We start from the raw sequence: 26057 nt of genomic DNA, 5'->3' as shown, positions 1-26057 counted from the left end.
ATACTGTAGCAGCTGACAGACACTAATAAGAATTGAAGAAAACTTAGGACACCTGATGTTCACTGCAAATGTTCATCTGTAAATATTGTTTTAAATTGTTGCATATATTTCATTGGTCCTTTAACCTGGGTTGTACTGTAATGGCCCCCACACACAGCACAATTTTCAGGCACTTTCTGAGCGATTTTACTAAATCGCTCAGAAAATGCCTGAAAATGCATGTAAATCGCTGTGTATATAGCCCACACAGCGATTTACATGCGCGCCCCCGCCGTTCTGAATCTGCACAAGATTCAGAATGGCCCGGTCAGTCAATTCATAACAGTCGCTCAGAAGCTCCTGCTCATCTCCCGCATGTGTGGCGCGGGGATGAGCAGGGCCATCTGAGCGACTGTCATGCCGGTGACTGTGACTGTCAAGCCCCGCTGCCACCGACCTGGAAGCCCCGCCGCCGCCGCCGCCTGGAAGCCCCGCCGCCGCCGCCGCCTGGAAGCCCCGCTGCCGCCGCCTGGAAGCCCCGCCGCCTGGAAGCCTCGCCGCCGGAGCCCAGCAGAGACGCTTCCTGGACCTGCCGGGTGCCGCGCCCGCCCTCTGCAGTCAGATGGAAGCTGCAGTGAGAGGACGCGACGCTGGAAGACAACGGAGTTGGTAAGTATATTCTTTTTTTTTTTTTTTACACTGTGCCACCAACGGTTGAGGGGAGAGGGGGATGCCACACTATACCACCAACGATTAAACTTTTTATATGGGGGACTAAAACTATTAAACTGTGTATGCATATATATATATACTGTGTGTATATATATATATATATATATATATATATATATATATATATATATATATATATATATATATATATATGTATATGTATATGTATATGTATATGTATATGTATATGTATATGTATATATATATATATATATATGTATATATATATATATGTATATATATGTATATATATATATATATATACACTATGTATGTGTATGTATATATATATATATATATATATATATATATATATACTGTGTGTGTATATATATATATATATATATATATATATATACTGTGTGTGTATATATATATATATATATATATATATATATATATATATATATAGCGCAGTCTGGGCAGGCACATCCAGAGTAGCCAGCTGCACAATGTCCAGTCGTGACAGATTTGAGATCTCCCGTGCTGAATCTCCCAATTTGAATCTCTGACACAAATCTCTCTGTATGTGGCTCATTGTCTGAAATGAGCCAATTAGTGAAATCTCTTGTGCTGAATCTCCCGTTATGTATCTCTGGCACACATCTCTGCGTATGTAGGGCCCTTAAGTCCTGATATAAGAAGTATTGTGATGAAATGCTTAGCACAGGTCACTCTCTCTGTTTATCCAGAGGATTACAGTCAGTCAGTCTGTCTCCTGCTCTCTGCTTGCCTACTAATGAGCTGCTAACACATTGTTTACTTTCCCCAGTCTACAATTTACCATTCAGTGTTAAAGTGTGTTCTTATCTATAATCCCTCCTACACGCACTTACCAGTTTTAGTATTGAACTCAACACAAGCAATTCTACTGTTATGCCACCGGAGGGCATTTGATCAGTTTCACAAAAAATACATAATAAATGCAATAACTAAGCACATTACTATGAGAAAAAAAATCAAGGTTTCCTGCAAAAGTTTATTAAGAAATGCATACATAGACATGGATCATTTCCTGCTGCCTTCCAATCAGGATCCAGCTGCAGAGAAGTTCTTGGACTGTGATTTGTTCTGATTTTGAGTTACACACAATGCCAATGTTGAAGTAGCCGTGAATATATTTGCAACTCTTCAAACATTTCTAAAAAGCCCTACAGTGCATGCAGTGGCAGAACATGTGGGCTGTGAATCCAGGTGCAAGAATAACATTTGGGTCCACCCCCTCCACTCCAACCCAAGTTCACAATATGCAACATGGCAGCAGCAATAATAATAATAATAATTATATTTATATAGCACTTTTCTACCAATAGGACTCAAAGGGCAATGGGTGACAGGGAGATGCAGAGGGTGACGGGAGATGTAGGGAGAGGCAGGGAGTGTGACAGGGAATAACAGTTGGTGACAGGAAGAGGGTGACATGGGTAGCAGTGGGTCCCGGAGCACTGCACCTGCTGCACCAATGGTAATTCTGCCTCTGATCGCATGCATTACACAGAGAGGGGAATCCAAGTAGCCACTGGAATAACCCATCCCTAGATGTGTACAGCCGCTGGGCTGAAAGATGTGACACTTTCAGCTGGCTGACCGCCCCTGCCTCAGACGAGCATACTCATCCCGCCCCGTTCCCATGCCACATGGTCGCATTATCCGCTCCTATGCTGCACAACCAGGCCACACAACATGGCAAAATGCCCCGCCACCAACAGAATGCAAGCAACCCCCCCCCCCCCGCCCAACAACTGCCTGCTCCTTCCCCCCTGATCCACTGTGTGGAGCATACACTGCCCACCAATGTTTTTTATAAGCCAGTAATATATACATTGCTGGCACATGCAGGCCAGCATGTATACGTTACCTCTGCCACTGGCCACCAATGCATATTTATAAGCCAGTAATATATACATTGCTGGTACAAGGCAGAAATCTATATGTTACTGGCACCACTGGCCACCGATGTTATTTATAAGCCAGTAATGTATACAGTACATTGCTGGAACATGCCTGCAATGTATATATTACTGGCACCACTGGCCACCAATTTATATTTTTTATGGCGGCAACTTGTACATTGCTGGTGCAGGCCAGCAACGTATACGTTACCGCTGCCACTGGCCACCAATGCATATTTTAAATGGCGGTAATGTATACATCTTACCTATCTTATTGCTCTTTCAGTGTTCACTTCTCTGATTCTACCTCCTACTCACTACCTTTGTCCGTTGGAGTACCACAAGGCTCAGTCTCAATCTATACCTCCTCACTTGGGAAACTAATCAGCTCTTTTGGTTTTCAGTATCATCTGTACCAGAATTGTTACCATCAGTATTGCTCCGTGTCTCTGGATGTCTTTCTGCCATTTCATCTTGGATGTAATCTCACCATCTCAAACTCAACATTTCCAAAACAGAATTAATTATATTCCCACCAGCCAAGAGTAGTTACCAACCTGATATCTCCATCACTGTTGAGAACACAACAATTTATCCTACTACACAAGATCGATGCCTAGGGGTCATTCTCGATTCTGAACTGTCCTTCATTCCTCACATTCAATCTGTCTCTAAATCATGTTACTTCCATCTAAAAAAGTATCCAAAATGTGTCCGTACCTTACACAAGACACTGCAAAAACTCTAATCCATGCACTCATTATATCCCACATTGATTATTGCAATGGCCTCCTTACCGGTCTTCCTAAGAAAAGACTCTCACCACTACAATCCATTTTGAATGCAGCTGCGAGGCTGATCATCTTGGCTAGACCAGTGGCGTAAGTTCATAGGAGGCGCCCGGAGGCGGTATAACTAGTGGTGCCCCCCCCCAACCCCCTCCACACCCCACCCCACATGGCTATCATACTGTATATGCCATCATTTTTTTTATTATATTTGTTACACAAACACACACACACATATATAATATATATATATATATATATATATATATATATGTATATACACACACACCCACACACACTATATATATATATATATATATATATATATACACACACACACACGTGTATATAGATGTAGATGATATATACACACACATATATATATTTCATGCATAATCTAAAAGAGTTAGCCAGTCTTACTTGTGCTGATATCCTGATACTGAGAGTGGATCCCTGCCGTGCTTCAGAGGTCCCGCCTCCTTCCACTGGGCAGCCTGCGGTGCACACCAGCCAATAATATCATTGGACATCTGAGCCGTCGCTCAGCTGTCCTGGGCAGCTCTGCAGCAGGCCACTGACGTGACGTGAGCTGTCAGTGTGCACTGTGACTGCAGTAGGGAGGGCAGCGCAGCGCAGCGCAGCGCAGATGATCAAATCTGTTATACAGATCTGCAGCAAGTGGCAGCCGTAGGGGGACCATCTCAGAGCAGTGGGGGGCAGGGGTATGGCAGCGACCGGTTTCTTGCTGCGGTGGCGGCCAGGGACTCATAATTTTGTCTGCTCTCTAGCCTCTCTGTGCCCCCCCTGATGGCTAACGCCCGGCGGCAAATGTCTCCATTGCCTCCGGGAGTTACGCCACTGGGCTAGACGTTCATCGTCTGCTGATCCGATCTGTCAGTCCCTCCATTGGTTGCCTGTATATTACCGCATTCAATATAAAATACTTATACTTACATACAAAGCCATTACTCTGATTACACTGACTTATTTCTCTTCAATTATCTCAAAATATATCCCCAACCGACCTCTCCGCTCTGTACAAGAACTGCGTCTCTCATCCACACTAATTACTTGCTCCCACTTACACTTGCAGCACCCACCCTATGGAATGTCCTTCCACGCACACTAAGACTCTCCTCTAGACTCCAAACTTTCAAGCGTTCCCCGAAAAATCACCTCTTCATTCAAATTTATCATATTCAGGAATACCCACACAACCTCCAGTAGCATCTATATCTAATTGCATCCCATCAGGACTGTCTTGTAATCTGATGGGACTGCCATGCTATGGAATTCTATCCTTATGTATCCCTCCTATTATACCTATAGATTGTAAGCTTACGAGCAGGGCTCTCCTACCTTTATGTTGGGTTGTATCTACCCAGTTTGTTTAATCACTGTTGTTTTCAATTGTAAGGTGCAATTGAATATGCTGCGCTATATAAGAAACTATAAATAAATAAATAAATACATGGCTGGCGCAGGCCAGCCATGTATATGTTCCCAAAGCCACTGGCCACCAATGTATATTTTATTTAGGGTTACCACCCGTCCAGGGATACTCCTGACTGTCCTGGAAATTAAGAAACCCCTAGTAATTAACAATGTAGGTAATTGGCACTAATGTGGTATAATATGTAATAGTCATTATGGTGTGTGGTATAATATGTAATGGACATCCCAGTGTGTTGCATAATATTTAACGGGCATTAGAGTGTGTGGCATTATAGACCATTATGGACCGTGCATTCACACGGAGGACCAATGTTTTGCGTCTGCCCATGCGCAGGCACAGGGAGCATGCACCCACAGTGAACATTTGGTTCGCTGGGTGCACGCACCCTACACGGCAAGCCGGGCAGCGACAATGGCATATAGGAACGCCCAGCGTTTCATGGGCGTTCCCATGATAATGCTGGGTGTTCTCAGGCTAATGAAGCCATGATGGACATGCGGGGGGGGGGGGGGGGGGGGCGAGCAGCTGACATCACCGGATGTCAGCTGCCCGCCCTGTCCTCGCACAGGGTGCCCGCAGTTCAGAGTCACTATATAGGTGTCTCTGAACTGCAAGCGCTGGAGAAATCATTCGATGGTCGGAGACCAACGAATGATTTCTCCCCACCTGCGAAGGGATGATTATGTAGATCATCCATTCGCAGCTACGTGGGGGGTCATGTGAGCGAGGGGGGGTGGCCGGCACTGCGTGTGCTGGGTGGCGTCTGATGGACTTGGAAGGCTGTGAATTTTACAGCCTTGCGAGTCATCAGAATAAGGTCCTATAATGGGCATTATGGTATGTGGTGTAATGGGCATAGCGGTGTGTGGCATAATGTGTACTGGTATCAAGGTGTGTAGCATAATATGTACTGGGCATCGCAGTATGTGGCATAATGTGTAATGGGCATAAATGTGCGTGGCATAATGTGTACTGGGCATCGCAGTGTGTGTGGCATATCATGTAATGGGCATTACGATGTGTGGCATAACATTTAATGGGCATTACAATGTGCTGCATAGTGCATTACAGTGTGCAAAATCAAGGATAGAATTTCAGCAAAGGTTAAAATAAAAAATAATAAAGCAGGTCAAGGGGAGGAGCTGTGAGTGGGTCAAGAAGAGGGCTACTGTCTGGGGACCTCTCAACACAAAGGTGGTAATGATATCTTTATAATTGCAGTAGCGTATACATTGCTGGCGCAGGTGAATGGATTTCTCCCTACCTGCATGGCTGCAAATAAAATCATAGCTGTGTACATGGGCGGGATTTACTTGGGCGGGGTGGCGTTTACCTGATTGCTGAGCTCCAAATATATACGCAGCTCAGCAATCAGTTTTGAATCAAGCCCCAAGAACAGAAATACAATGACCCCTGCCCCCACACTTGGAATTCAAATCCAGACCATTATGTAAATAGCCTTTTACATGAAAGATTTTCAGCAAAGTCTTTCACCTACTGAAAATCTCTTGCTTTTTGGGGAAAATAGCCCAGTGTGTATGTTCTACTTTGGCGAAAGATATATCTTTCAGAGATTTTGGCAAAGTCTCCTACTGTGTATGGGCCTTTAGAGTATAGCATTTAAATATTATGAAAATAACACATATTTATTGGAATGTAGACACTAATTACTGCATCACTATGCATCAGTAGTAGTTCAATTCCTCACCCTCACATACAAAAGCTTCTCTAACTCCACTGCTCCCCACATCTCCAACCTCATTTCCTACACACGCTCTCTCTGGTTGGTCAATGACCGTCACCTCTTCTCTAACCTGAAAAAAGCTCATAGTGCAATACTGCATCATATAATTGGCATGATTTTATTTCATATATTGCACTAAGAAAAGCCGTTTATAAAGCGCATATCAAAACAAGCTGGTCTTCCTTATCTTTGTTTCTATTTAATGGACCAATTCCTAAAGGGCTCAATGAAACCAAGAATAGTGCAAATAACGTTTTAAAATTAAAAGCACACAATCTATTAAATACACTCAGTAAGTGGAGTAAGGTAAAAGCATGTACAGTAACCCATGTGGGCAGCGGGCTCCAGGGACACAGAGACGGAGAGCATTCACCTATTCAGCCTGTCAGGTCAGTCAGGAGTTCCCCCATCCTCAGCATCCTCCCAGGTCCGTTCGGTGGTGACGGTAAGCTTTAGCATGCTTCCAGGCAACAAGTGCCCTTCTGGAAAAAGAGGGGGTTTGAGGGAAGTCTGCACTAGGTGGGGTTAAGAAATTCAGAAAGAAAGATAATTATATAATGGATAGCGGATTAAAGGTATAACTGACTAACATGAAAGAATAACTTCTGAAATTATCATTACAGTCAGACTGATAGCAAATAGCCTTTGTCTGGTTTAGTGTAATGGTCAGTGGTGCACCCCCGAGTTAGATATAAGTTTAACAAGAAAAATAAAAGAAAAAGAAACTCGGGTGGGGTGCACTCTTAATACCTTAATCACAAAAAGTTGCTCAATAGAAATATATTTAATATTTAAAGTATTTTTAGTGTGATTTTTTATATAACTTGCTGAGTGTTTAGAGGTTGGTAACCAAAGTTACTGTTAATAAAGTTAATTTAATCAATATTGGCGATTTATTTGGTCCTCTACAGGGTTTTAGGCATAGCTGGTGTGTGTGAAAATAACCCTTTAATTAGGAAAGCTGACCGTCATATATCCTTAATGCCTTTAACCAATAGGCAATGTAAGTGTAATCTCAATTGATATTTGAGATAAGGACTATAATCATGGGTCAGCATAAATCAAAATTTCAAGGGAATAAACAATAATTCACACATAACAGCAATCAAAATATTATTTACATATATGTATATACACAATTCTGGTTTTTATAATATCAATTTTGAATTCCGGCAGCTTCCCTAGCTAAATTTTGATACATTCAATGATGTGATTCCCTCTTGGGTTTTAAAGTAGCAATAATTAAACAATGTGGCAGACCTGCTGTCACATATAGTAACAAAAGGTTTTTTTTAATGTTCTCTTAAGCAAAAAAACGATACATAAGTTGATTATCCTGGCTACAATGTAAGTTGATATTTCAAGGTGCTAATTAGCCTGTGGAATGTCCAAGCACCATATAGCATATGATAGCAAGTGCATACAGCATTCCCAGGTAGTTTTAATCATGGGTGGCAGGTGGGATTAACATAGAGTTTACAAGGTCACATAAGTACTATGTGTCAACCTCCTGACGCATATATATCAATCAAATGTAGACAGCCACTAGATCTAGCTGAGTTGTAGTTAATTATGCGCTGATAGGTTAGCGTGGCACAGATTAGTATTGTGCCTATATGGTAATGTGATGCAGGAAAAAACCACACCACTCACTATCACAAAGTGCGCTGCTTCGCATTGATATTACCGCAGGGAAAGAAACCCTGATTATATGCTCAAGTGATAGAATTATCAAGACGCTGAAACACACAGCGCTACAATATATGTAGCCTCATGTGGATACGCAAGTTGATATACAAAGATTTGTAGGACAAACAAAGGGGGGCTTGATTAGCACAAGAGTAACCGCACAGTCCACTGTCGGGCAATCAGCCCACTTAATACAAATCTAATCGCTCAAATACCACAACTGCTCTCATGCAATACACTGCCAGGCAATAAATCAATGAAAATATTAGCCGCTTAACTACTATATCATTAAAAAGCACAAAAGGAGGGAAAGAGTATCACACAATGCATAGGGGAGAATTGCCGGAATCAGGCTAGTAAATACCCAGATAAATAAATAAATAAATAAATTGAAGGACCGCTGCCCCGTGTCTAAGGCCAAGCCAATGGCCGGCACAAGAGTGCTGCACGGGGAGGGGGTCCTTGGTTACCGATCCTGTAGGGAGCGAGGTCTCCGAAAGCCGCTGGTAAATGCTTGCAGGTTCTTGTGCACGGAGACGCTCCGGTGGTTTCACGTGTGCACACGTGACCAGATGACGCGCGTTTCGCCAAGGCTTGATCACATAGGCAGCGTATTCAAGCTGCGCTGCTGTGAGTCTTTATAGTAGTGAGCGTCCAATCAGTGGCCACAGTCATTCTAACGCTATATGTTGCCGCTGCTGTATTGCATATGGCTGATATGCCGCTGCGCTTACTATAGATAGATGTGTGGTTTTTAAATGTTAATGCCGCTTATTAATACCTACGTTATTTAATGGTATGGAGCCTTTGCAGAAAAACATGAAAAAGAATAAGAAACCAAAAGAATTTTTGTTAATTTAATTTTATTTTATTTTATTTGTATCTGTCCGATATTTACTATTTTTATTTTTATTTATATTTTCCAAAGGAAGACAAGTTTTTTAAGGGGACAACCTTGATTCTAGCGCTATAGGTTGCTGTTACTGCATTGTATATAGTGGATATATTGCTGCGCCCTCCATAGGCGCATGTTTGATATTTGGATATATATTAATTAATTAATACCACTTATTAATACCTGCGCTATTTAAAAGGTATATAACCCTTACAAAAACAGAACAACAAAAAAATAAAACAATTAATAAATAAACAAAACAATTTTTTAGTAATAATAATAAAATAAAAATATACATAAAAAACCTAATTAATCCTTGATTTATTTATGATTTATGTTTTCTGATATTTTTTATTTTTTATTTTTTATTTTTTATATATATTTTGTTTTATAGGGAATATATTTTTTATGTATATTTTATATTATTTTATAGCGAAATTACCTACCACCTAGATACCATCCACCCAGAAACAGTTTTTTCTTAAGACCTACACCAATACATATTGATGGATTGTATATTTTTGAACCATAATGCTGTTGTTTTTAAATGCATGTGGTCACATATACAAGACATACGGCCAGATGCACCTCCACCCCACCAATTATGTTCTTATTTTATCTGAAACAAACCAATTTTCATGTAATTATTTTTTGTTTGTTTGAATATTTTATTTGTTCACCAGGTATTTTGGCTCAATTATGCCTTGAGTATGAAGGGTCATTATTTGACCCAACGGTATTCCATAAACAGCCCTAAAACTAGGAGTGCTCCTTATAATGGTGAAGTGATGCTCACTTAAAAAAGGTGACAATTTAAGAGACAACAAACACTGTTGTCTGGGTGAATTATGTGTTGGAGTGCAATACGGCCCCCAGAAAATGAAAGAAAAAGGAAAAAATGTGTGATAACTTGAAAAGTGCAGTTTCAAATATAATTGTGCTAAAACCAAAGTGCAAAACACTAAAAAGTGGACAAGGGCAAGGAAAGTGGGGGTATGGGGGAGGAAGGGGAGGGAATAAAGGGCAAAGAGAAGAGGAAAAGGAGGAAAAGAAAAAATGTGTATGTAAAGTAATATTTGGATAGCTACTTACATAGCTAATGAGTGACTCAGAATTTTTTAAAATAAGGGATGTTTAATAAAACAAAGTTTAAGGCGAAGTATGATTTTACTTCCGGTATTGGCCGGGTATAATGGAAATTTTTTTTTTTGTATTGGGTGTGGAGTTATTCTATCTATGGGGGTGGTGATAGCCTGACTGTAGATTATTATACATTATATTTATCTTGCATTATGAAAAAGCCCCAAAATCGAGTTCATGTTTTTATTTTGAAATGAATATTTTGTTACCCATGAGTGAGTAAGAAAGCCTATGAGAGAAATGCACCATAATTGATGAATTCATTCATCCCTATGGGATTTAGTGTCCCCAACTCGAACGTCCACTGACTTTCCTTTTTTAAGAGAGCTTGCGTGAGGTCGCCGCCTCTAATGCCAAGACCAACTTTCTCCAGACCACAAACCTGGAAGTCCTTCAGTGAGCCTCCATGTTTGATCACAAAGTGCCTTGCGACTGATGTTATCTTCTTATGGTTCTGCAGATCTGTTGTGCCATTACGAATGGTCCCTACATGTTCTAGGACCCTTTGTTTGAGGGGACGTGTCGTCATCCCGACATATCTCTGCCCACAGCCACAGAATATGCAATATACTACACCTTCTGTTTTGCAGTTGATGTAGTCATGCAATTTAATAGATTTGCCAAAACGGTCGGTGATGCTGTCACGTGTTGTCATAAACTGGCATGCTTTGCACTGTCCACACGGATAAGTGCCTATTATACGATTTTTTGGTGGCGCAGTTCTTATAAAATGGCTGTTCACAAGATGGTCTTTTAAGTTCCTGGCTCTGCGCCAGCTCATTGAAACTTTGGGACCCAGTTTACGTGACAGTGTTGGATCTAGCAGTAGGGTGGGCCAATGACGCTGTAATATGTCCTTAATAACCCTCCACTCTTGACAGAAGTCTCCCACGAACCGTATTGTTGAGTCTTTTGCTTTCCTGTTGTTTTTAGAAAAAATCAGAGCTTCTCGGTCCAATTTCAAAGCATTTCTCATAGCTTTTTTAGTGGCAGTGTGGCTGTATCCCCTTTCGCGAAGGCGGTGGATCAATTCGTGACTTTGTGATTTGAATTGTTGTTCCCCTGAGCAGTTTCTCCTCAGCCGCAGAAACTCCCCCTTGGGGATATTCTCGACTGTGGGGGGAAAATGTGCGCTGGTCTGATGTAACAGGGTATTGGTGGCAGTGTCCTTCCTATATAGTTGAGTTGCTATTTTGTTATGCTCATCTCTATATATCTTCAAGTCTAAGAAGGCTAATTCCTGCTGACTAATGGTGTGAGTCAGACGGAGATTGAGCTCATTGATGTTAAGTTTTTGTATGAAATTCAGGAGCAGGGTCTCGTCTCCTTCCCATATCAGGAAAATGTCGTCGATGTACCTCAGCCACATCGCGACATGTGAGGTATACTGCTCATTCTCCTCACTGAAGACTGTTTCTCGCTCCCATTGGCCCAGGAAGATATTAGCATAGGTGGGGGCACACGCCGCCCCCATAGCTGTGCCCCTCACCTGTAAATAGAAACGGTCGTTGAAAGTGAAGATATTGTGGTACAGGATAAATTGTAACAATTTAATCAGGAACAGTTGGAATGGTTCTTGTTTCACTGTATCCATGAAATACCTGACCGCCTCTATACCCTGGTCATGCTTTATAGAGGTATAGAGAGCCTCTACATCCAGTGAAACCAAGAAATGATTATCATCCAGAGTAATGTCATGAAGTCGTCGTAGGACATCTGATGTGTCCTGCACAAAGGAGGGCAGATTGAAGACAAAGTGTCTAAGATGAAGATCAAGAAATGTGCAGGCCTTTTCTGTGAGGCCGCCATTGCCTGAAACAATCGGCCTTCCTGGAGGGTCTTCAAGTCTTTTGTGCACTTTCGGCAACATATAGAAAGTGGGCATGACTGGGTTGTGGCATTGTAAATACTGATGTTCTTTACCCGTGATGGTTCCTTCTGATTTTGCCTCGTCAAGTATTCTATGATATTGCATCTTATAGTTCTCCAATTCTATCCTTATGGAATTCTATCCTTATGTATCCCTCCTATTATACCTATAGATTGTAAGCTTACGAGCAGGGCTCTCCTACCTTTATGTTGGGTTGTATCTACCCAGTTTGTTTAATCACTGTTGTTTTCAATTGTAAGGTGCAATTGAATATGCTGCGCTATATAAGAAACTATAAATAAATAAATAAATAAATACATGGCTGGCGCAGGCCAGCCATGTATATGTTCCCAAAGCCACTGGCCACCAATGTATATTTTATTTAGGGTTACCACCCGTCCAGGGATACTCCTGACTGTCCTGGAAATTAAGAAACCCCTAGTAATTAACAATGTAGGTAATTGGCACTAATGTGGTATAATATGTAATAGTCATTATGGTGTGTGGTATAATATGTAATGGACATCCCAGTGTGTTGCATAATATTTAACGGGCATTAGAGTGTGTGGCATTATAGACCATTATGGACCGTGCATTCACACGGAGGACCAATGTTTTGCGTCTGCCCATGCGCAGGCACAGGGAGCATGCACCCACAGTGAACATTTGGTTCGCTGGGTGCACGCACCCTACACGGCAAGCCGGGCAGCGACAATGGCATATAGGAACGCCCAGCGTTTCATGGGCGTTCCCATGATAATGCTGGGTGTTCTCAGGCTAATGAAGCCATGATGGACATGCGGGGGGGGGGGGGGGGGGGGGGGGCGAGCAGCTGACATCACCGGATGTCAGCTGCCCGCCCTGTCCTCGCACAGGGTGCCCGCAGTTCAGAGTCACTATATAGGTGTCTCTGAACTGCAAGCGCTGGAGAAATCATTCGATGGTCGGAGACCAACGAATGATTTCTCCCCACCTGCGAAGGGATGATTATGTAGATCATCCATTCGCAGCTACGTGGGGGGTCATGTGAGCGAGGGGGGGTGGCCGGCACTGCGTGTGCTGGGTGGCGTCTGATGGACTTGGAAGGCTGTGAATTTTACAGCCTTGCGAGTCATCAGAATAAGGTCCTATAATGGGCATTATGGTATGTGGTGTAATGGGCATAGCGGTGTGTGGCATAATGTGTACTGGTATCAAGGTGTGTAGCATAATATGTACTGGGCATCGCAGTATGTGGCATAATGTGTAATGGGCATAAATGTGCGTGGCATAATGTGTACTGGGCATCGCAGTGTGTGTGGCATATCATGTAATGGGCATTACGATGTGTGGCATAACATTTAATGGGCATTACAATGTGCTGCATAGTGCATTACAGTGTGCAAAATCAAGGATAGAATTTCAGCAAAGGTTAAAATAAAAAATAATAAAGCAGGTCAAGGGGAGGAGCTGTGAGTGGGTCAAGAAGAGGGCTACTGTCTGGGGACCTCTCAACACAAAGGTGGTAATGATATCTTTATAATTGCAGTAGCGTATACATTGCTGGCGCAGGTGAATGGATTTCTCCCTACCTGCATGGCTGCAAATAAAATCATAGCTGTGTACATGGGCGGGATTTACTTGGGCGGGGTGGCGTTTACCTGATTGCTGAGCTCCAAATATATACGCAGCTCAGCAATCAGTTTTGAATCAAGCCCCAAGAACAGAAATACAATGACCCCTGCCCCCACACTTGGAATTCAAATCCAGACCATTATGTAAATAGCCTTTTACATGAAAGATTTTCAGCAAAGTCTTTCACCTACTGAAAATCTCTTGCTTTTTGGGGAAAATAGCCCAGTGTGTATGTTCTACTTTGGCGAAAGATATATCTTTCAGAGATTTTGGCAAAGTCTCCTACTGTGTATGGGCCTTTAGAGTATAGCATTTAAATATTATGAAAATAACACATATTTATTGGAATGTAGACACTAATTACTGCATCACTATGCATCAGTAGTAGTTCAATTCCTCACCCTCACATACAAAAGCTTCTCTAACTCCACTGCTCCCCACATCTCCAACCTCATTTCCTACACACGCTCTCTCTGGTTGGTCAATGACCGTCACCTCTTCTCTAACCTGAAAAAAGCTCATAGTGCAATACTGCATCATATAATTGGCATGATTTTATTTCATATATTGCACTAAGAAAAGCCGTTTATAAAGCGCATATCAAAACAAGCTGGTCTTCCTTATCTTTGTTTCTATTTAATGGACCAATTCCTAAAGGGCTCAATGAAACCAAGAATAGTGCAAATAACGTTTTAAAATTAAAAGCACACAATCTATTAAATACACTCAGTAAGTGGAGTAAGGTAAAAGCATGTACAGTAACCCATGTGGGCAGCGGGCTCCAGGGACACAGAGACGGAGAGCATTCACCTATTCAGCCTGTCAGGTCAGTCAGGAGTTCCCCCATCCTCAGCATCCTCCCAGGTCCGTTCGGTGGTGACGGTAAGCTTTAGCATGCTTCCAGGCAACAAGTGCCCTTCCTCAGAAGCATAACAGTCACCATCGAATCGACCTAGGAGGGCACTTGTTGCCTGAAAGAGCGCTAAAGCTCCCCAACCTTGCAAAGCTTCAACACAGAAAACCCACCGGTTCATCAAAGCACACCCTTCTGAATAACCTAGTACCAAAGCAGTACCAAAGCAGTTCTTCATACCTGCTGCCTCGTGTCCTTTCCATCCCTGCCATGCTCATTTCCGGCCTTCAGGCCTCTTTGACTGCACCTCATGTCATCTGTCTGTCTCCATCTCCCTCTAGACTGTAAGCTCCTTGGAGCAGGGCCCTCTTCCCTCCTGTTGTCGAAGCCTTCTTTTCTAGTACTTCAATTACAACACTCTTACCCAGCTAACTATAACCACATCTCCTCTCACTTGTAATTGTTCATCTCTACAAAACGACAATCCACCACTGGTAGTAAATTGACAACTCCTTTGCTTCCCTACATCTCAGCTGTATTGTGTAATAAGAAATTTGCCGCTAATTGATACCTGTGCTCTGTTTATGGCACCTATTTATCATTCAATATTTGCAGCTAAATCACTGAAAACAACCGTTTTCGGGGGTTAGCCGCAAATATTATGTATCACTAGAATGTATCATGGAGGGAATCTCCGATCTCTGCTATGGTCCCTCCTTTACTGCCGCCGGCCGCTTCCACCATAGGTTACTATGGGGGATGCAAAGATGCCCAAAGTATCAACATCAGCCAGCAGTTCTTCACATCCCTGGGCTACCGCCATTCTGAGATGGTGGTAGCCCATTTTAGCCTATGGCCTACATAGGGCTCCTTCCCTGCAATGAGGCTGATGTATCAGCCCTGTCCCTGTGTGTCAGGGATGATACATCCCACTGATAGGATTGCATTTTACATTGCGATCCCGGCCGGTAACATTCTGCCCAGATCGCATTGTAAATGTGATCCGTGATAAATGGGTCCCTATTTGTCTCAGATACTGTAATGTTTATTTCTGTGTATCCTGCATTGTTCTAATATGTGCCATATGTATGGCACTGCAAGCCACTTGTGGCGACACATGAATAAAAATGTAATAATAATAATAATAATAATAATAATAAAAAACTGTAATAAATGACATGCGTTACCTAATGTTACTTCCATGTAAGCATGTAATAAGGACACTTTCTTTGGAACCATTTAATTTTTTTTTCAAACAGATTTGTTATACTTTTATGTTCTAAAACAAATAAAATATTAAGAGTATGTAGTGACAGTGTATATAAACATATCACATTTCTTAATTACACCAAAACTTACTATTACATTGTTTTTTCACTGGTATTAGTGGAATAAATATTGATCAATGAAACAATAAAATGTGTTAAGTACATGGATGTGTAGCCAATTATTGGTCTTTTTGGTGTATTTAATCCATCAATTGATTTACCTAAATGTATAACTGATGAACTTACCATCATTGGAAGATTTATGGAATAGACCTCCTGAAGTCTGCAGATGGAAATCTGGATGTGGTATCATCAATGTATACATCAGCGCTGCACTGGGTGGGTCTTGTGTGGTTCATTTGGGTTGTTGTTCGCAGAATGTGTACATTCAGGACCAAAATAACATGCACCTATTGACTACAAATTAAATAAGTCAGTGATGCACTTGATCCTATTGATTTCTTCACAGACTTATTTTGTATTTCAGAGTGACTAAAAAAAAAAAATTCTATAACATTTGGGAAAAAAATAATTTTATCCTTGATGCGCATTAGTACACAGCATTCAGAGCAATCTGCAATTAAAGATGACCTTGATGAAGTAGAAAGTTATTTTCTCAGCAGTTTATATATTTCACAGCATATTTACATTCATAGATAATTGCTCAGTTTATGTATATTTTTTACATGTTTTCAAATAAAGTAATATACTTTTCCATACTCTGAGAATATGGAGCTTCCAACACCAGTGTGTGTGTGTGTGTGTGTGTGTGTGTATATGCTCTCCACTCCCTGTTGATGTACGTATACTCTAAATTTCCATAACCACCTACACAATCTCTACATCTACTGTAATTATCAGATCAGTGGAGAAGATGTTACATTTAATTACATAGCAATAAGCTAACTCCCCGAATAGCAAGCGGAGGTGGTCAGTGTTTAGTTTCTGTAAATATTCTTCCCAGTATAGTGCACTGGTTACAGAATGCCGTTTCACAGGCCTGTACAACAAACCTGCTTTGCTAGTGTTCATATGCGGTCATCTGTTATGATTATTGCAACCCATACCTCCCAACATAGTGGGTGTGTTAGTAAGGACACCCACGCCGGCCACCGCAAAAAGAGGCGTTGCTGCACAATAATGATGCTATGGGACTCGGGAGGGCATTGGGGGTGTGGCATGTCTAGCACTGTGAGTTGCTTTGAAATACCTCTGTCTCCTGCAAATAGATGCTGTACACATGTTTACGCTGTACAATGGACTAAACAGAACTGCCATGCTAACCCAGTGGACAGGGGCAGACAAGGATCAAAGTGGCTCTGGAAAAAAATCTGAAAGTTGCCTTATATAGGTGGGACCAAATAAATTGTAGACAGGCTCAACCCAAGTACGCAATGCTGTAGCCACAATGCAACATGCAATGGAAGATTGAATCACAGCAACAACAGTCATTATATGAACCTATATATTATAGAGACAACTTCTCTATGATTGCCCTATAATACAAACACAATGCCAGTGCTGCAATACAATACAGGCACCATCCCAGGCTAGGAATACAATACAGAATCATATAATAGACACCATCTCAATGACCATCATACAATACAGACACAATCCCGATGACCATGATACAATCCAAAGTGCATCACAGTGACTACTATACAATACACACGCCATCCTGTAGAGAGTTATTACTCTGAGGATTTAAGCTTTTTTTAGCCTGAATGTGTTTGAACATTTTTAAAGAGGAATTCCAAAGTGACCTCATTATTGATATCGTGATACACTTTGCACTAATCTCCCTCCAAGTGAGTTGGGTATGCAGAATCAACCCTTGTGTAAATAAACCATTACATGTTTATTTGAGCCTTACTTTGTGTAAGTAGGGTATGCAATTCAGGTGTCCATCTAAGAAGGAAAATGGAGGGGTTTCCTTTCTACCTAGAGAAGGTATATGAAAGGAAACCCTTAGGGGCGCAGTGGGCAAGAGCCGCTTGACTCAGTAGCAGCTGCAAAATATCAGCTGTGTCAAACCTGAGAGAAGAAAACCTAAAATGTGATATTTGACTTTGTAACTCTGTCCTCACTGTCTACTCCTATAAGCACCTGGATGAAATATGGACCAACTCTATATTATCAGAGTGGATATAGTTACCGTCCACCTGTTGGATTTATAGGGTCATGGATTCCGGTCCGTCCAGGCTGGTTTGGGCAGATATTAAGGAGTCAGAGTGCCTCTGGGAGTTGTAGTCTACCTCTGCTGAAGAGTACAGTATGTTCCACCTAACACATTTCGATGTGAAGCTTTGTCAAAGGTAGCATGGCTGATCCATGCTATCTTTGACAAGGTTTCACAGTGAAATTGTCACTGATTTCATTTATTATCATAAAATTATGTAAAGTCAATCCAATTTGAGATATTTTTATTAAGCGCTGAATACTCCCCATCCCTCATTTTTGGTCCATCTAAGAAGGTGAAGGCAATTCCTTTATCATAAAAAAGAAACCTTGATACACATTTACCCAACCTATGGGTATGCCCAATCATGGTCCTATTTTCCAATCCTTCACAAAGGTGTTTTATGTCTAAACCCTTAATTTGAAAACAATCCTTCACATTTATCCTTTTGTGTTTTTCCTTTATCCAATTTGGAGCAGGTGATTCCAATGAAGAGATTTGTGAGGTTGAATAAAGAAGCCATATAAAGAAACCTTTATGCACTTGATTTAACTTCACAAACCGTAAATGGGTATGCAACTATAATCTTAACGATTGTTATTTCACGAAAAAAAGAAACTGAGATAAGCCTCCTGACTCCACCTTAAGTGTGAGTTTGGTACGCCATCCTTGCTATTAGTATTCACCACTAGAACGTTTGAAATTTTTAAACAATACCTCACATTGGGCCTTATTTTGGTTCATTCTTTCTGACAAAATCCTTCTTAGATGGGCAAAACCATGTGCACTGGAGGTGGGACAGGTGTTACTTGTGCAGAGAGAATTAGATTTGGGTGGGGTTTTACTTCAAAGTGAGATCTATATTGCAGTGTAAAAATAAAGCAGTCAGTATTTTCCCTGCACAGAAACAAAATTACTCACCCAAATCTAATTCTCTCTGCACATGTTACATCTGCCCCCCCTGCAGTGCACATGGTTTTGTCCATCTAAGAAGGATTTTGTCAGAAAGAATGAACCAAAATAAGGCCCATTGTGTTTTGTTATTTTTCTCCACATGTTCTGAGCAACCATATAAAAAAGAACTATTGAAGCACACCAAATCGCATAGTGTATGGGGGCCTTTAGTGGTGTTTTTATTGATGCATGTGTACTGTTGTGTTTCAATCACTGCTACCAAGTAAGTCTTGGGCTATGCATAGACATAACAATGAACTATGGGCCTTATTCAGATCTAAACACAGTACAAATTTGTTTGGAAAATGGGCAAAACCATGTGCACTGCAGGTGAAGCAGATGAAAACTGTGCAGAGAGAGTTAAATTTGGGTGGGGTGTGCTGAAACTGAAATCTAAATTGCAGAAACAATATAACTCACACAAATCTAACGCTCTCTCTACTTGTTACATTTGCCCCACCTGCAGTGCACATGGTTTTGCCCATTTTGAGAACAAATTTGTACTGAGCTCAGATCTGAATAAGGCCCTATGTCGGGTTGTTACTACCCAGTTTGTTTTATCACTGTTTCCTATTGTAAAGCGAAATGGAATTTTTAAATAAATAATAATAGAAATAATCGCTAGTGCTACGAGATGCTTATTTAAATATCATGTCCGCTGTTGCAGGAATGATTATATACCATGTACTTGTCCTACATTGTCTTATAAAGAAAGGATAATAATAAAAATAATCATAATAATAATAAAACCATGTCTGTCTTTATGTGGACTTTTGAATAATACTGATATGGCATAACTGTAAAAGGTTCCTTCTACCCTGCTGTAACTTCTACATATTTTATATGTTAAGCAAATGATATTTTACTGAAGTCACCAGCTATTTCTCAGTGGGAACCTTGGACTAAAAAAAGTTTTCTGCCCATGTTCTTCTACTATGCTAAATATAAAGGAACTTTGTATATGTGTAAAAAGAGCTAGCCACTAGATGGGGTGCTGTCACACCTCCTATCATCCTTTCTATTTAGGTTCCAGTTGCTTTTAACAAACAGAACATCCCACACTTAGCTTCCTCCATCTCCCTTAGATGCTCAAGATCACACACAGCACAATCCCCCAAACAGCTGTGTGTCTGCACACAAAAGGATTATGTTTAGCAGAAGAAACAATTTTTAGATGAGGGTAACTAAGGGATTGCTGAATTGGTGAACAAAGTTCTCTCTCTGGTGTGTTAAGATGTTTTGGGTCCTTGTCCTGTTCCTGACACTGTTGAGAACCACTGAGGGGACTGCGAAAAGCTGGGACTACTCATTTACTTCAGGTCAGTCTAAATATCTTTACACATAGTTCTACTATAAAGTAAACTATACAGTGAGAAAGTAATCTTGGATTATTCTTGTGCATGTTAGAAACTCCTTTGCTTGTAAATCGTAGACATTAAACAGCTGTCCTTGTAATTTTGCATTAAACCTGGCTTCCTGTGGTATGTACATGTATGCTTTGATGTTTTTCTAAAGATACACATGTAAAATATTGTGTAAATATGTACATTCTTTTAAGATCCAGAAATAGGCTTGTTTACTGCACATTATGTAATTTTAGTTGTCTTCTAAATAGCAAACAGGGCAGTTTACTGTCACAAAATGATATGCCGATGAAAAGATTTATAAGGTACAGTACTACTTATTCACTCCCTAGTGAAAGAAAGTGATCTTATGAGTTTAAAACAAAACAAATAAGATACAAATAAATTCAAATACTTTTTTTGCTGTAAACTATATTTATAGTATAAACACACCTATGAGTTTTTCCTGATAAACACGCATTTGCTATTCCGTTACTAAATATGTATACTTGCATTTCCATGTCATTTGAAAGAACAATGTACTGTACACTGAAACGTTGCTGTCAATTAATTTCTCTTTATAGATATTTTTTAATATATGTTATTGTATTGCAGAGTAACACATCAATAAATAAGCACATATCAAGTTTTATGCATTAACCGCAATACAAAAATATATACAGTATACTTAGATTGGTGGGCTTCTGCATGGACTATAAATGAAAACTAGAAGTAATTTGCTCTACAATTTGGATTTGTAGTTGTTAATGAAAAACATTTCAGGATTTGTTATTTACATGTTTGAAAAAATGGTTTGATGACTAATGAAACACTGTTCTCTTAAACTGTCTGGCAGTAAAATCGTTAAATGTAATGTCACTCCTTGCCAATACATCCCACAATAAGAGCTTACGCTGTACCTGGCAACATGCAATACACACACACCCATATAAATATTGTGAGCAAATAAAAGGAATCCCTACAATTGTCACTAATTTTCCAGGGATATTTATAATCAGACACAGAAAATGCATTTAATGACTATCGCAGGCCACAGGCCATAAGATTTTTAGAGCAAGCTGACCAAATGATGGGGGGAGTTATAAATAATGGCCCAATAATAGTGGTGAATCCATACACTGAACAATTAATGGGAATGATGTATAGTTTATTGCATGGAATTGGTACAATGACAATCAAGAATATTGAAAATGTTTGATACAATGGAATAAAATGATCCTGAATGATGTTCTGTCATTCTAAAGCAGTGAGTGATTATTATCATGCATGTATATATGCAAATGTACAAGTGCTAGTGGCAGATTAGTCATTGGTAATAGGAAGATAGCAATGTGACAGTGGGCCAGATGTACTAAGCTTGACAAGTGATAAAATGGAGAGTGATAAACAGCCAGCCAATTAGCTCCTACCTGTGATCTCACAGGCTGTGTTTGAAAATGTCAGGTAGTAGCTGATTGACTGGTTGTTTACCACTCTCCATTTTATCACTTTTCAAGCTTAGTACATCTCCTCAGCCAGAGGTACAAATAGCATTCGTGTGTGTGTGTGTGTGTGTGTGTGTTTAGACAGAAGATCGGTGCATGAATGACTAACATAAGTATGCTGGGATGGGTTATGGCAGTGGTTCTCAACCTCGGTCCTCAAGTACCCCCAACAGTGCACGTTTCAAGGTCACCTGCCAGGTGCACAGGTGCACTCATTATTCACTGACACTGGAACCACTGAGTTATGGTTAGATTTAGGTTGCAGTGTGGGGGGTTTAGTCGCAGGAGGGGGTGGGGATTAAGGGTGGAGTTAGATGCCTGTATTAGTATTCTAATCACATCCTAACTCCTGGTATACTGTACCCAGACCATATATATATTTTTTTTTTCTACCCAAAAAGTTGGGAGCAAATTTCCTAAAGCTTATAAAGACATGTGGTGGAATTGCCCACAGAAACCAGATTCTGTTTTGTTTTTTTAAAGAAATATTTTTGTTTTCAATATATGTTAATTTAGTTTTGAAAACAAATTGTAGTCAACAAAAGTTGTCATTGTTCGTAAAGATCCATTAAATAATAAACATGTGCACAACTGTAAATGGTACAGTAATCTATTATTTTATACAATGCAATAGAGAAGAGATAACTAGAATCTGATTGCTGTCTATTGGCAACACAACCACTTGCCTATTATAGAATCTCTAATAAATGTACTCCTTGGTATTAACGTGTCTCACAACACACCGAGGTATACCAAAGCGAGAACATCTGGGTTACTGTATAAAAAGACAGGACACTGTTTAAATCTTGAACATATAAACTGGGATCCAGCAGAGTTGAATTTGTTTATGCTGTTAAAAGTATGTTAACCCTTTGAGTGCCAACGCTGCTGTGAGCGATACTCAAAATATTCACAAAAATATGCCAGCACCGCTCACAGCGACTGTTCTTTAGGTATAAATAAATACAAATACAGCTAAGTCAATTAACTGAAGTTTAGTTAAATATTGCACCCAAAAAAAGAGTGAGTGGTGCTGGCATTTTTAACAGATATTTGAGGATCCCTGCAATTTCCCCAGCAATTCAAGGCATAACATCGCCCCGGCCACTTTGTCAGACCAAAGCTAGCGTTGTCCTATCCCCACTGCAGGAACAACACTAGGCCTGCTGCTGGGCTCCGGGCTGCGTTCGAGAGCTCACGATAGTCGCGAGATCTCCTGCATACCCAGAGAGCCGGCCAGGGGGATAGAGGGTTTACAATGTGCATGTGACGCACTGCAGGGGGGACGATAAGGCGAGCCTTGGATGCTGGACATAATGGCTCTCCTTATCGGCTCCTAGGGGGTTAATACATTTGGCTGTTATGGATGCCCACTTCTCGTTATGCAGGGCCCTGATTGGCTGAGCTATGCGTCTCCATGGAGACGCAACAACCAAGGACGCTAGCAGCCTCTGTAGCGTTGGGACAGCGCTAGAATAGCTGTGATCAGCGCCGGAGGAAGCCGGCTCACCCCGCTGTCAGTGCGGGGTGAGCTGGCTCTGGAGGAGGGAGTCAGCGCTGGACCCTGGGTCGGTAAGTATATTGGTGTAAAGTGAGGTGTGTGTGTGAAAAAGTTCTTAATAAAGTTCTACTTTTCTGTGTGTGTTTTATTTTAACATTCTTTTTACAGGTGGACTACAAGTCCCAGTGGGCCCATTAATTCCCCGCACACTGGGACATGTGGTTCGCCAAGACCCAGCATCCGGGGGAGGCCTGCTGGCACTTGTAGTTCACCGGTATAAAGCAATGTTATGACTGAGTGTTTTATCCCTATCAGGCCGGCGTCCACAGCCCACAGACACTGGTGACAGCCCAGGGCTTCAGTCCTAGATGGGTGAATCCTGGGGGGGGGGGGGGGTCCCCACTCCACCAGGGACCCTGTCCAAGGCCGACAGCCATGGTGCTCATGGTACGACCGGGGGACCTTATGCATGATACTGCGGGCTGTTGGAGCCTGGGGCTGGTTTCAAAATACGGGGGACCCCAGATTTTTTTGTCCCCCCGTATTTTTGGAACCAGGACCGGTCCAAGAGTCCGGGGCTGATTTAAAAAATGCGGGGGACCCCTACGCTTTTCGTCCCCCTGTATTTTTGGAACCAGGTCTGGCTCAATGAGCCCGGGGCTGGTTATGCTCTGGAGGGGGGACCTCACGCCATTTTTAAACACAAATTCGCAAAATTTTCATGACTAAAAATCGCCCATTATCACACTTTTTTGCCAGGAACACGCAGCTCATTAAATATGCGAATTCACTGCAAAAAACCCAGTAGAACCCAAAACCTGAAGGTAATCATAACCCAAAACACAAAAAGTGGCCGGTGCACACCGCTAGTACTAACTAGTTTAAATAAAAGCAATATATAAAAACAATACTACAGAGAAGGTCAGGTTTGATTAATATGGGTAAATTTAACCCCTTCCCGACATTTGACGTACATGTACGTCATGGTCGGGAAGTACTTCCCGACATTTGACGTACATGTACGTCATGGCTTCTAACTGTCACTGCGTCTATAGACGCGGTGACAGTTAAGAGATGTCTGCTGTCCCTGACAGCAGACATCCCCCCTCGCCGCCCAGGGGGGGCAGGGGTGCCCCCCCCGGTCGGCGATCGCTGTGATTGGCTGTTCAAATCTGAACAGCCAATCACAGCGTTTCCTGTGTTACCGGCGGCTAAGCCGCTCGGTAACACAGAAAACGGTGGTGATCGGTGCAGCACCGATCACCACCGAGCGGCAGCACCCCCCTCCCACCCACCCGGCACTCACCCGGCAGCTCCAGGGGAACAGCAGGCTCACCCGGCTCCCCCAACAGCATCAGCGCACGCAGCGCTTCCCCCCTCCCACCCCCCCCCCGCAAGCTGCAGCAGCAGCAGTAAATATGGGTTATAATGAAAACTGGGTTATAATGAAATATATATATATATATATATATATATATATATAAATATATATATATATATATATATATATATATGTGTGTGTATGTGTATATATATATATATACACATATATGTATGTGTATATATGTATATATATATATACACACATATATATGTATATATATATATATACACATATATATATGTGTATATATATATATGTGTATATATATATGTGTATATATATGTATGTATGTATATATATATATATATATATATATGTATATGTATGTATATATATATATATATATATATATATATATATATGCTTCCAGACAGATATTCCCGACATATGACGTATATATACGTCATGGTCGGGAGGTACTTCCCGACCGAAGACGTATATATACGTCATGGTTTTATAAACTGTCACCGCGTCTATAGACGCGGTGACAGTTTGGAGATGTCTGCTGTCCCTGACAGCAGACATCCCCCCTCGCGGCGATCGCTGCGATTGGCTGTTCAAATGTGAACAGCCAATTGCAGCGTTTTCTGTGTTACCGGCGGCTAAGCCGCTCGGTAACACAGTGATCGGTGGTGACCGGTGCTGTTAAGTACAGCACCGATCACCACCGATCGCCAGCCCCCCCCCCTCCCACCCGGCAGCCCCCCTCCCTCCCACCCACCCAGCTGCCGCAGCGCCAGCACCCCTCCCAACCCCCCACCAGCCGCAGCGCCAGCCCCCCTCCCAAAGCTGGTGACCAAAATGGGGTCACATGTGGGGGGGTTCCACTGTATTGGTGCTTCGGGGGTCTTGCTAATGCGACATAGCACCCACCATTCATTCCACCACCAAAAATCACTCCTTCCCTTCTGAGTCCTGCCATGCACCCAAATGGTATTTTTGGGTCACATATGAGGCATTGCCGTACTGGGGAGAAATTGGGGCACAGATTTTGGGGTGCTTTGTCTCCTTCATTCCTTGCGAAAATGAAAAATTTTGAGCCAGAACTGCATTTTTGTGTAAAAAATTACATTTTTTTACACAAAAATGCAGATCTGGCTCAAAATTTTTCATTTTCACAAGGAATGAAGGAGACAAAGCACCCCAAAATCTGTGCCCCAATTTCTCCCGAGTATGGCAATGCCTCACATGTGACCAAAAAATACCAGTTGGGTGCATGGCAGGACTCAGAAGGGAAGGAGTGATTTTTGGATTTTGCAGCACAGATT

General features: G+C 41.5%; 2 protein-coding genes across 13 annotated transcripts in view; one reads left to right on the top strand and one right to left on the bottom strand.

Moving 5' to 3' along the window:
- LOC146008165 (uncharacterized) overlaps positions 1 to 26057 on the bottom strand; it is a 147299-nt gene that overhangs the window by 21026 nt on the left and 100216 nt on the right. For 11 of the 12 annotated variants that reach the window (XM_083147158.1, XM_083147157.1, XM_083147165.1 and 8 more), the window contains one exon: positions 16167 to 16337. The exons of the other annotated variant lie outside the window; for it this stretch is intronic. In XM_083147158.1, coding sequence (XP_083003284.1) covers positions 16167 to 16245 — 79 coding nt within the window. In that variant the 5' untranslated portion in view covers positions 16246 to 16337. The remainder of the gene's footprint in view (positions 1 to 16166; positions 16338 to 26057) is intronic. 12 annotated transcript variants of the gene reach the window in all.
- The window catches only part of PLXDC1 (plexin domain containing 1), a 62415-nt gene continuing 56475 nt past the window's right edge, over positions 20118 to 26057 (top strand). The window contains exon 1 of the mRNA XM_083147149.1: positions 20118 to 20375. Within this exon, the coding sequence (XP_083003275.1) occupies positions 20291 to 20375 (85 nt within the window). The 5' untranslated portion in view covers positions 20118 to 20290. The remainder of the gene's footprint in view (positions 20376 to 26057) is intronic.

The sequence above is a fragment of the Crinia signifera genome, chromosome 6 (genome assembly GCF_055691185.1).
Source record: "Crinia signifera chromosome 6, ASM5569118v1, whole genome shotgun sequence".
Lineage (NCBI taxonomy): Eukaryota > Metazoa > Chordata > Amphibia > Anura > Myobatrachidae > Crinia > Crinia signifera.
Note: the sequence above shows the minus strand (reverse complement) of the source record. Positions and strands in the feature narration are given on the sequence as shown.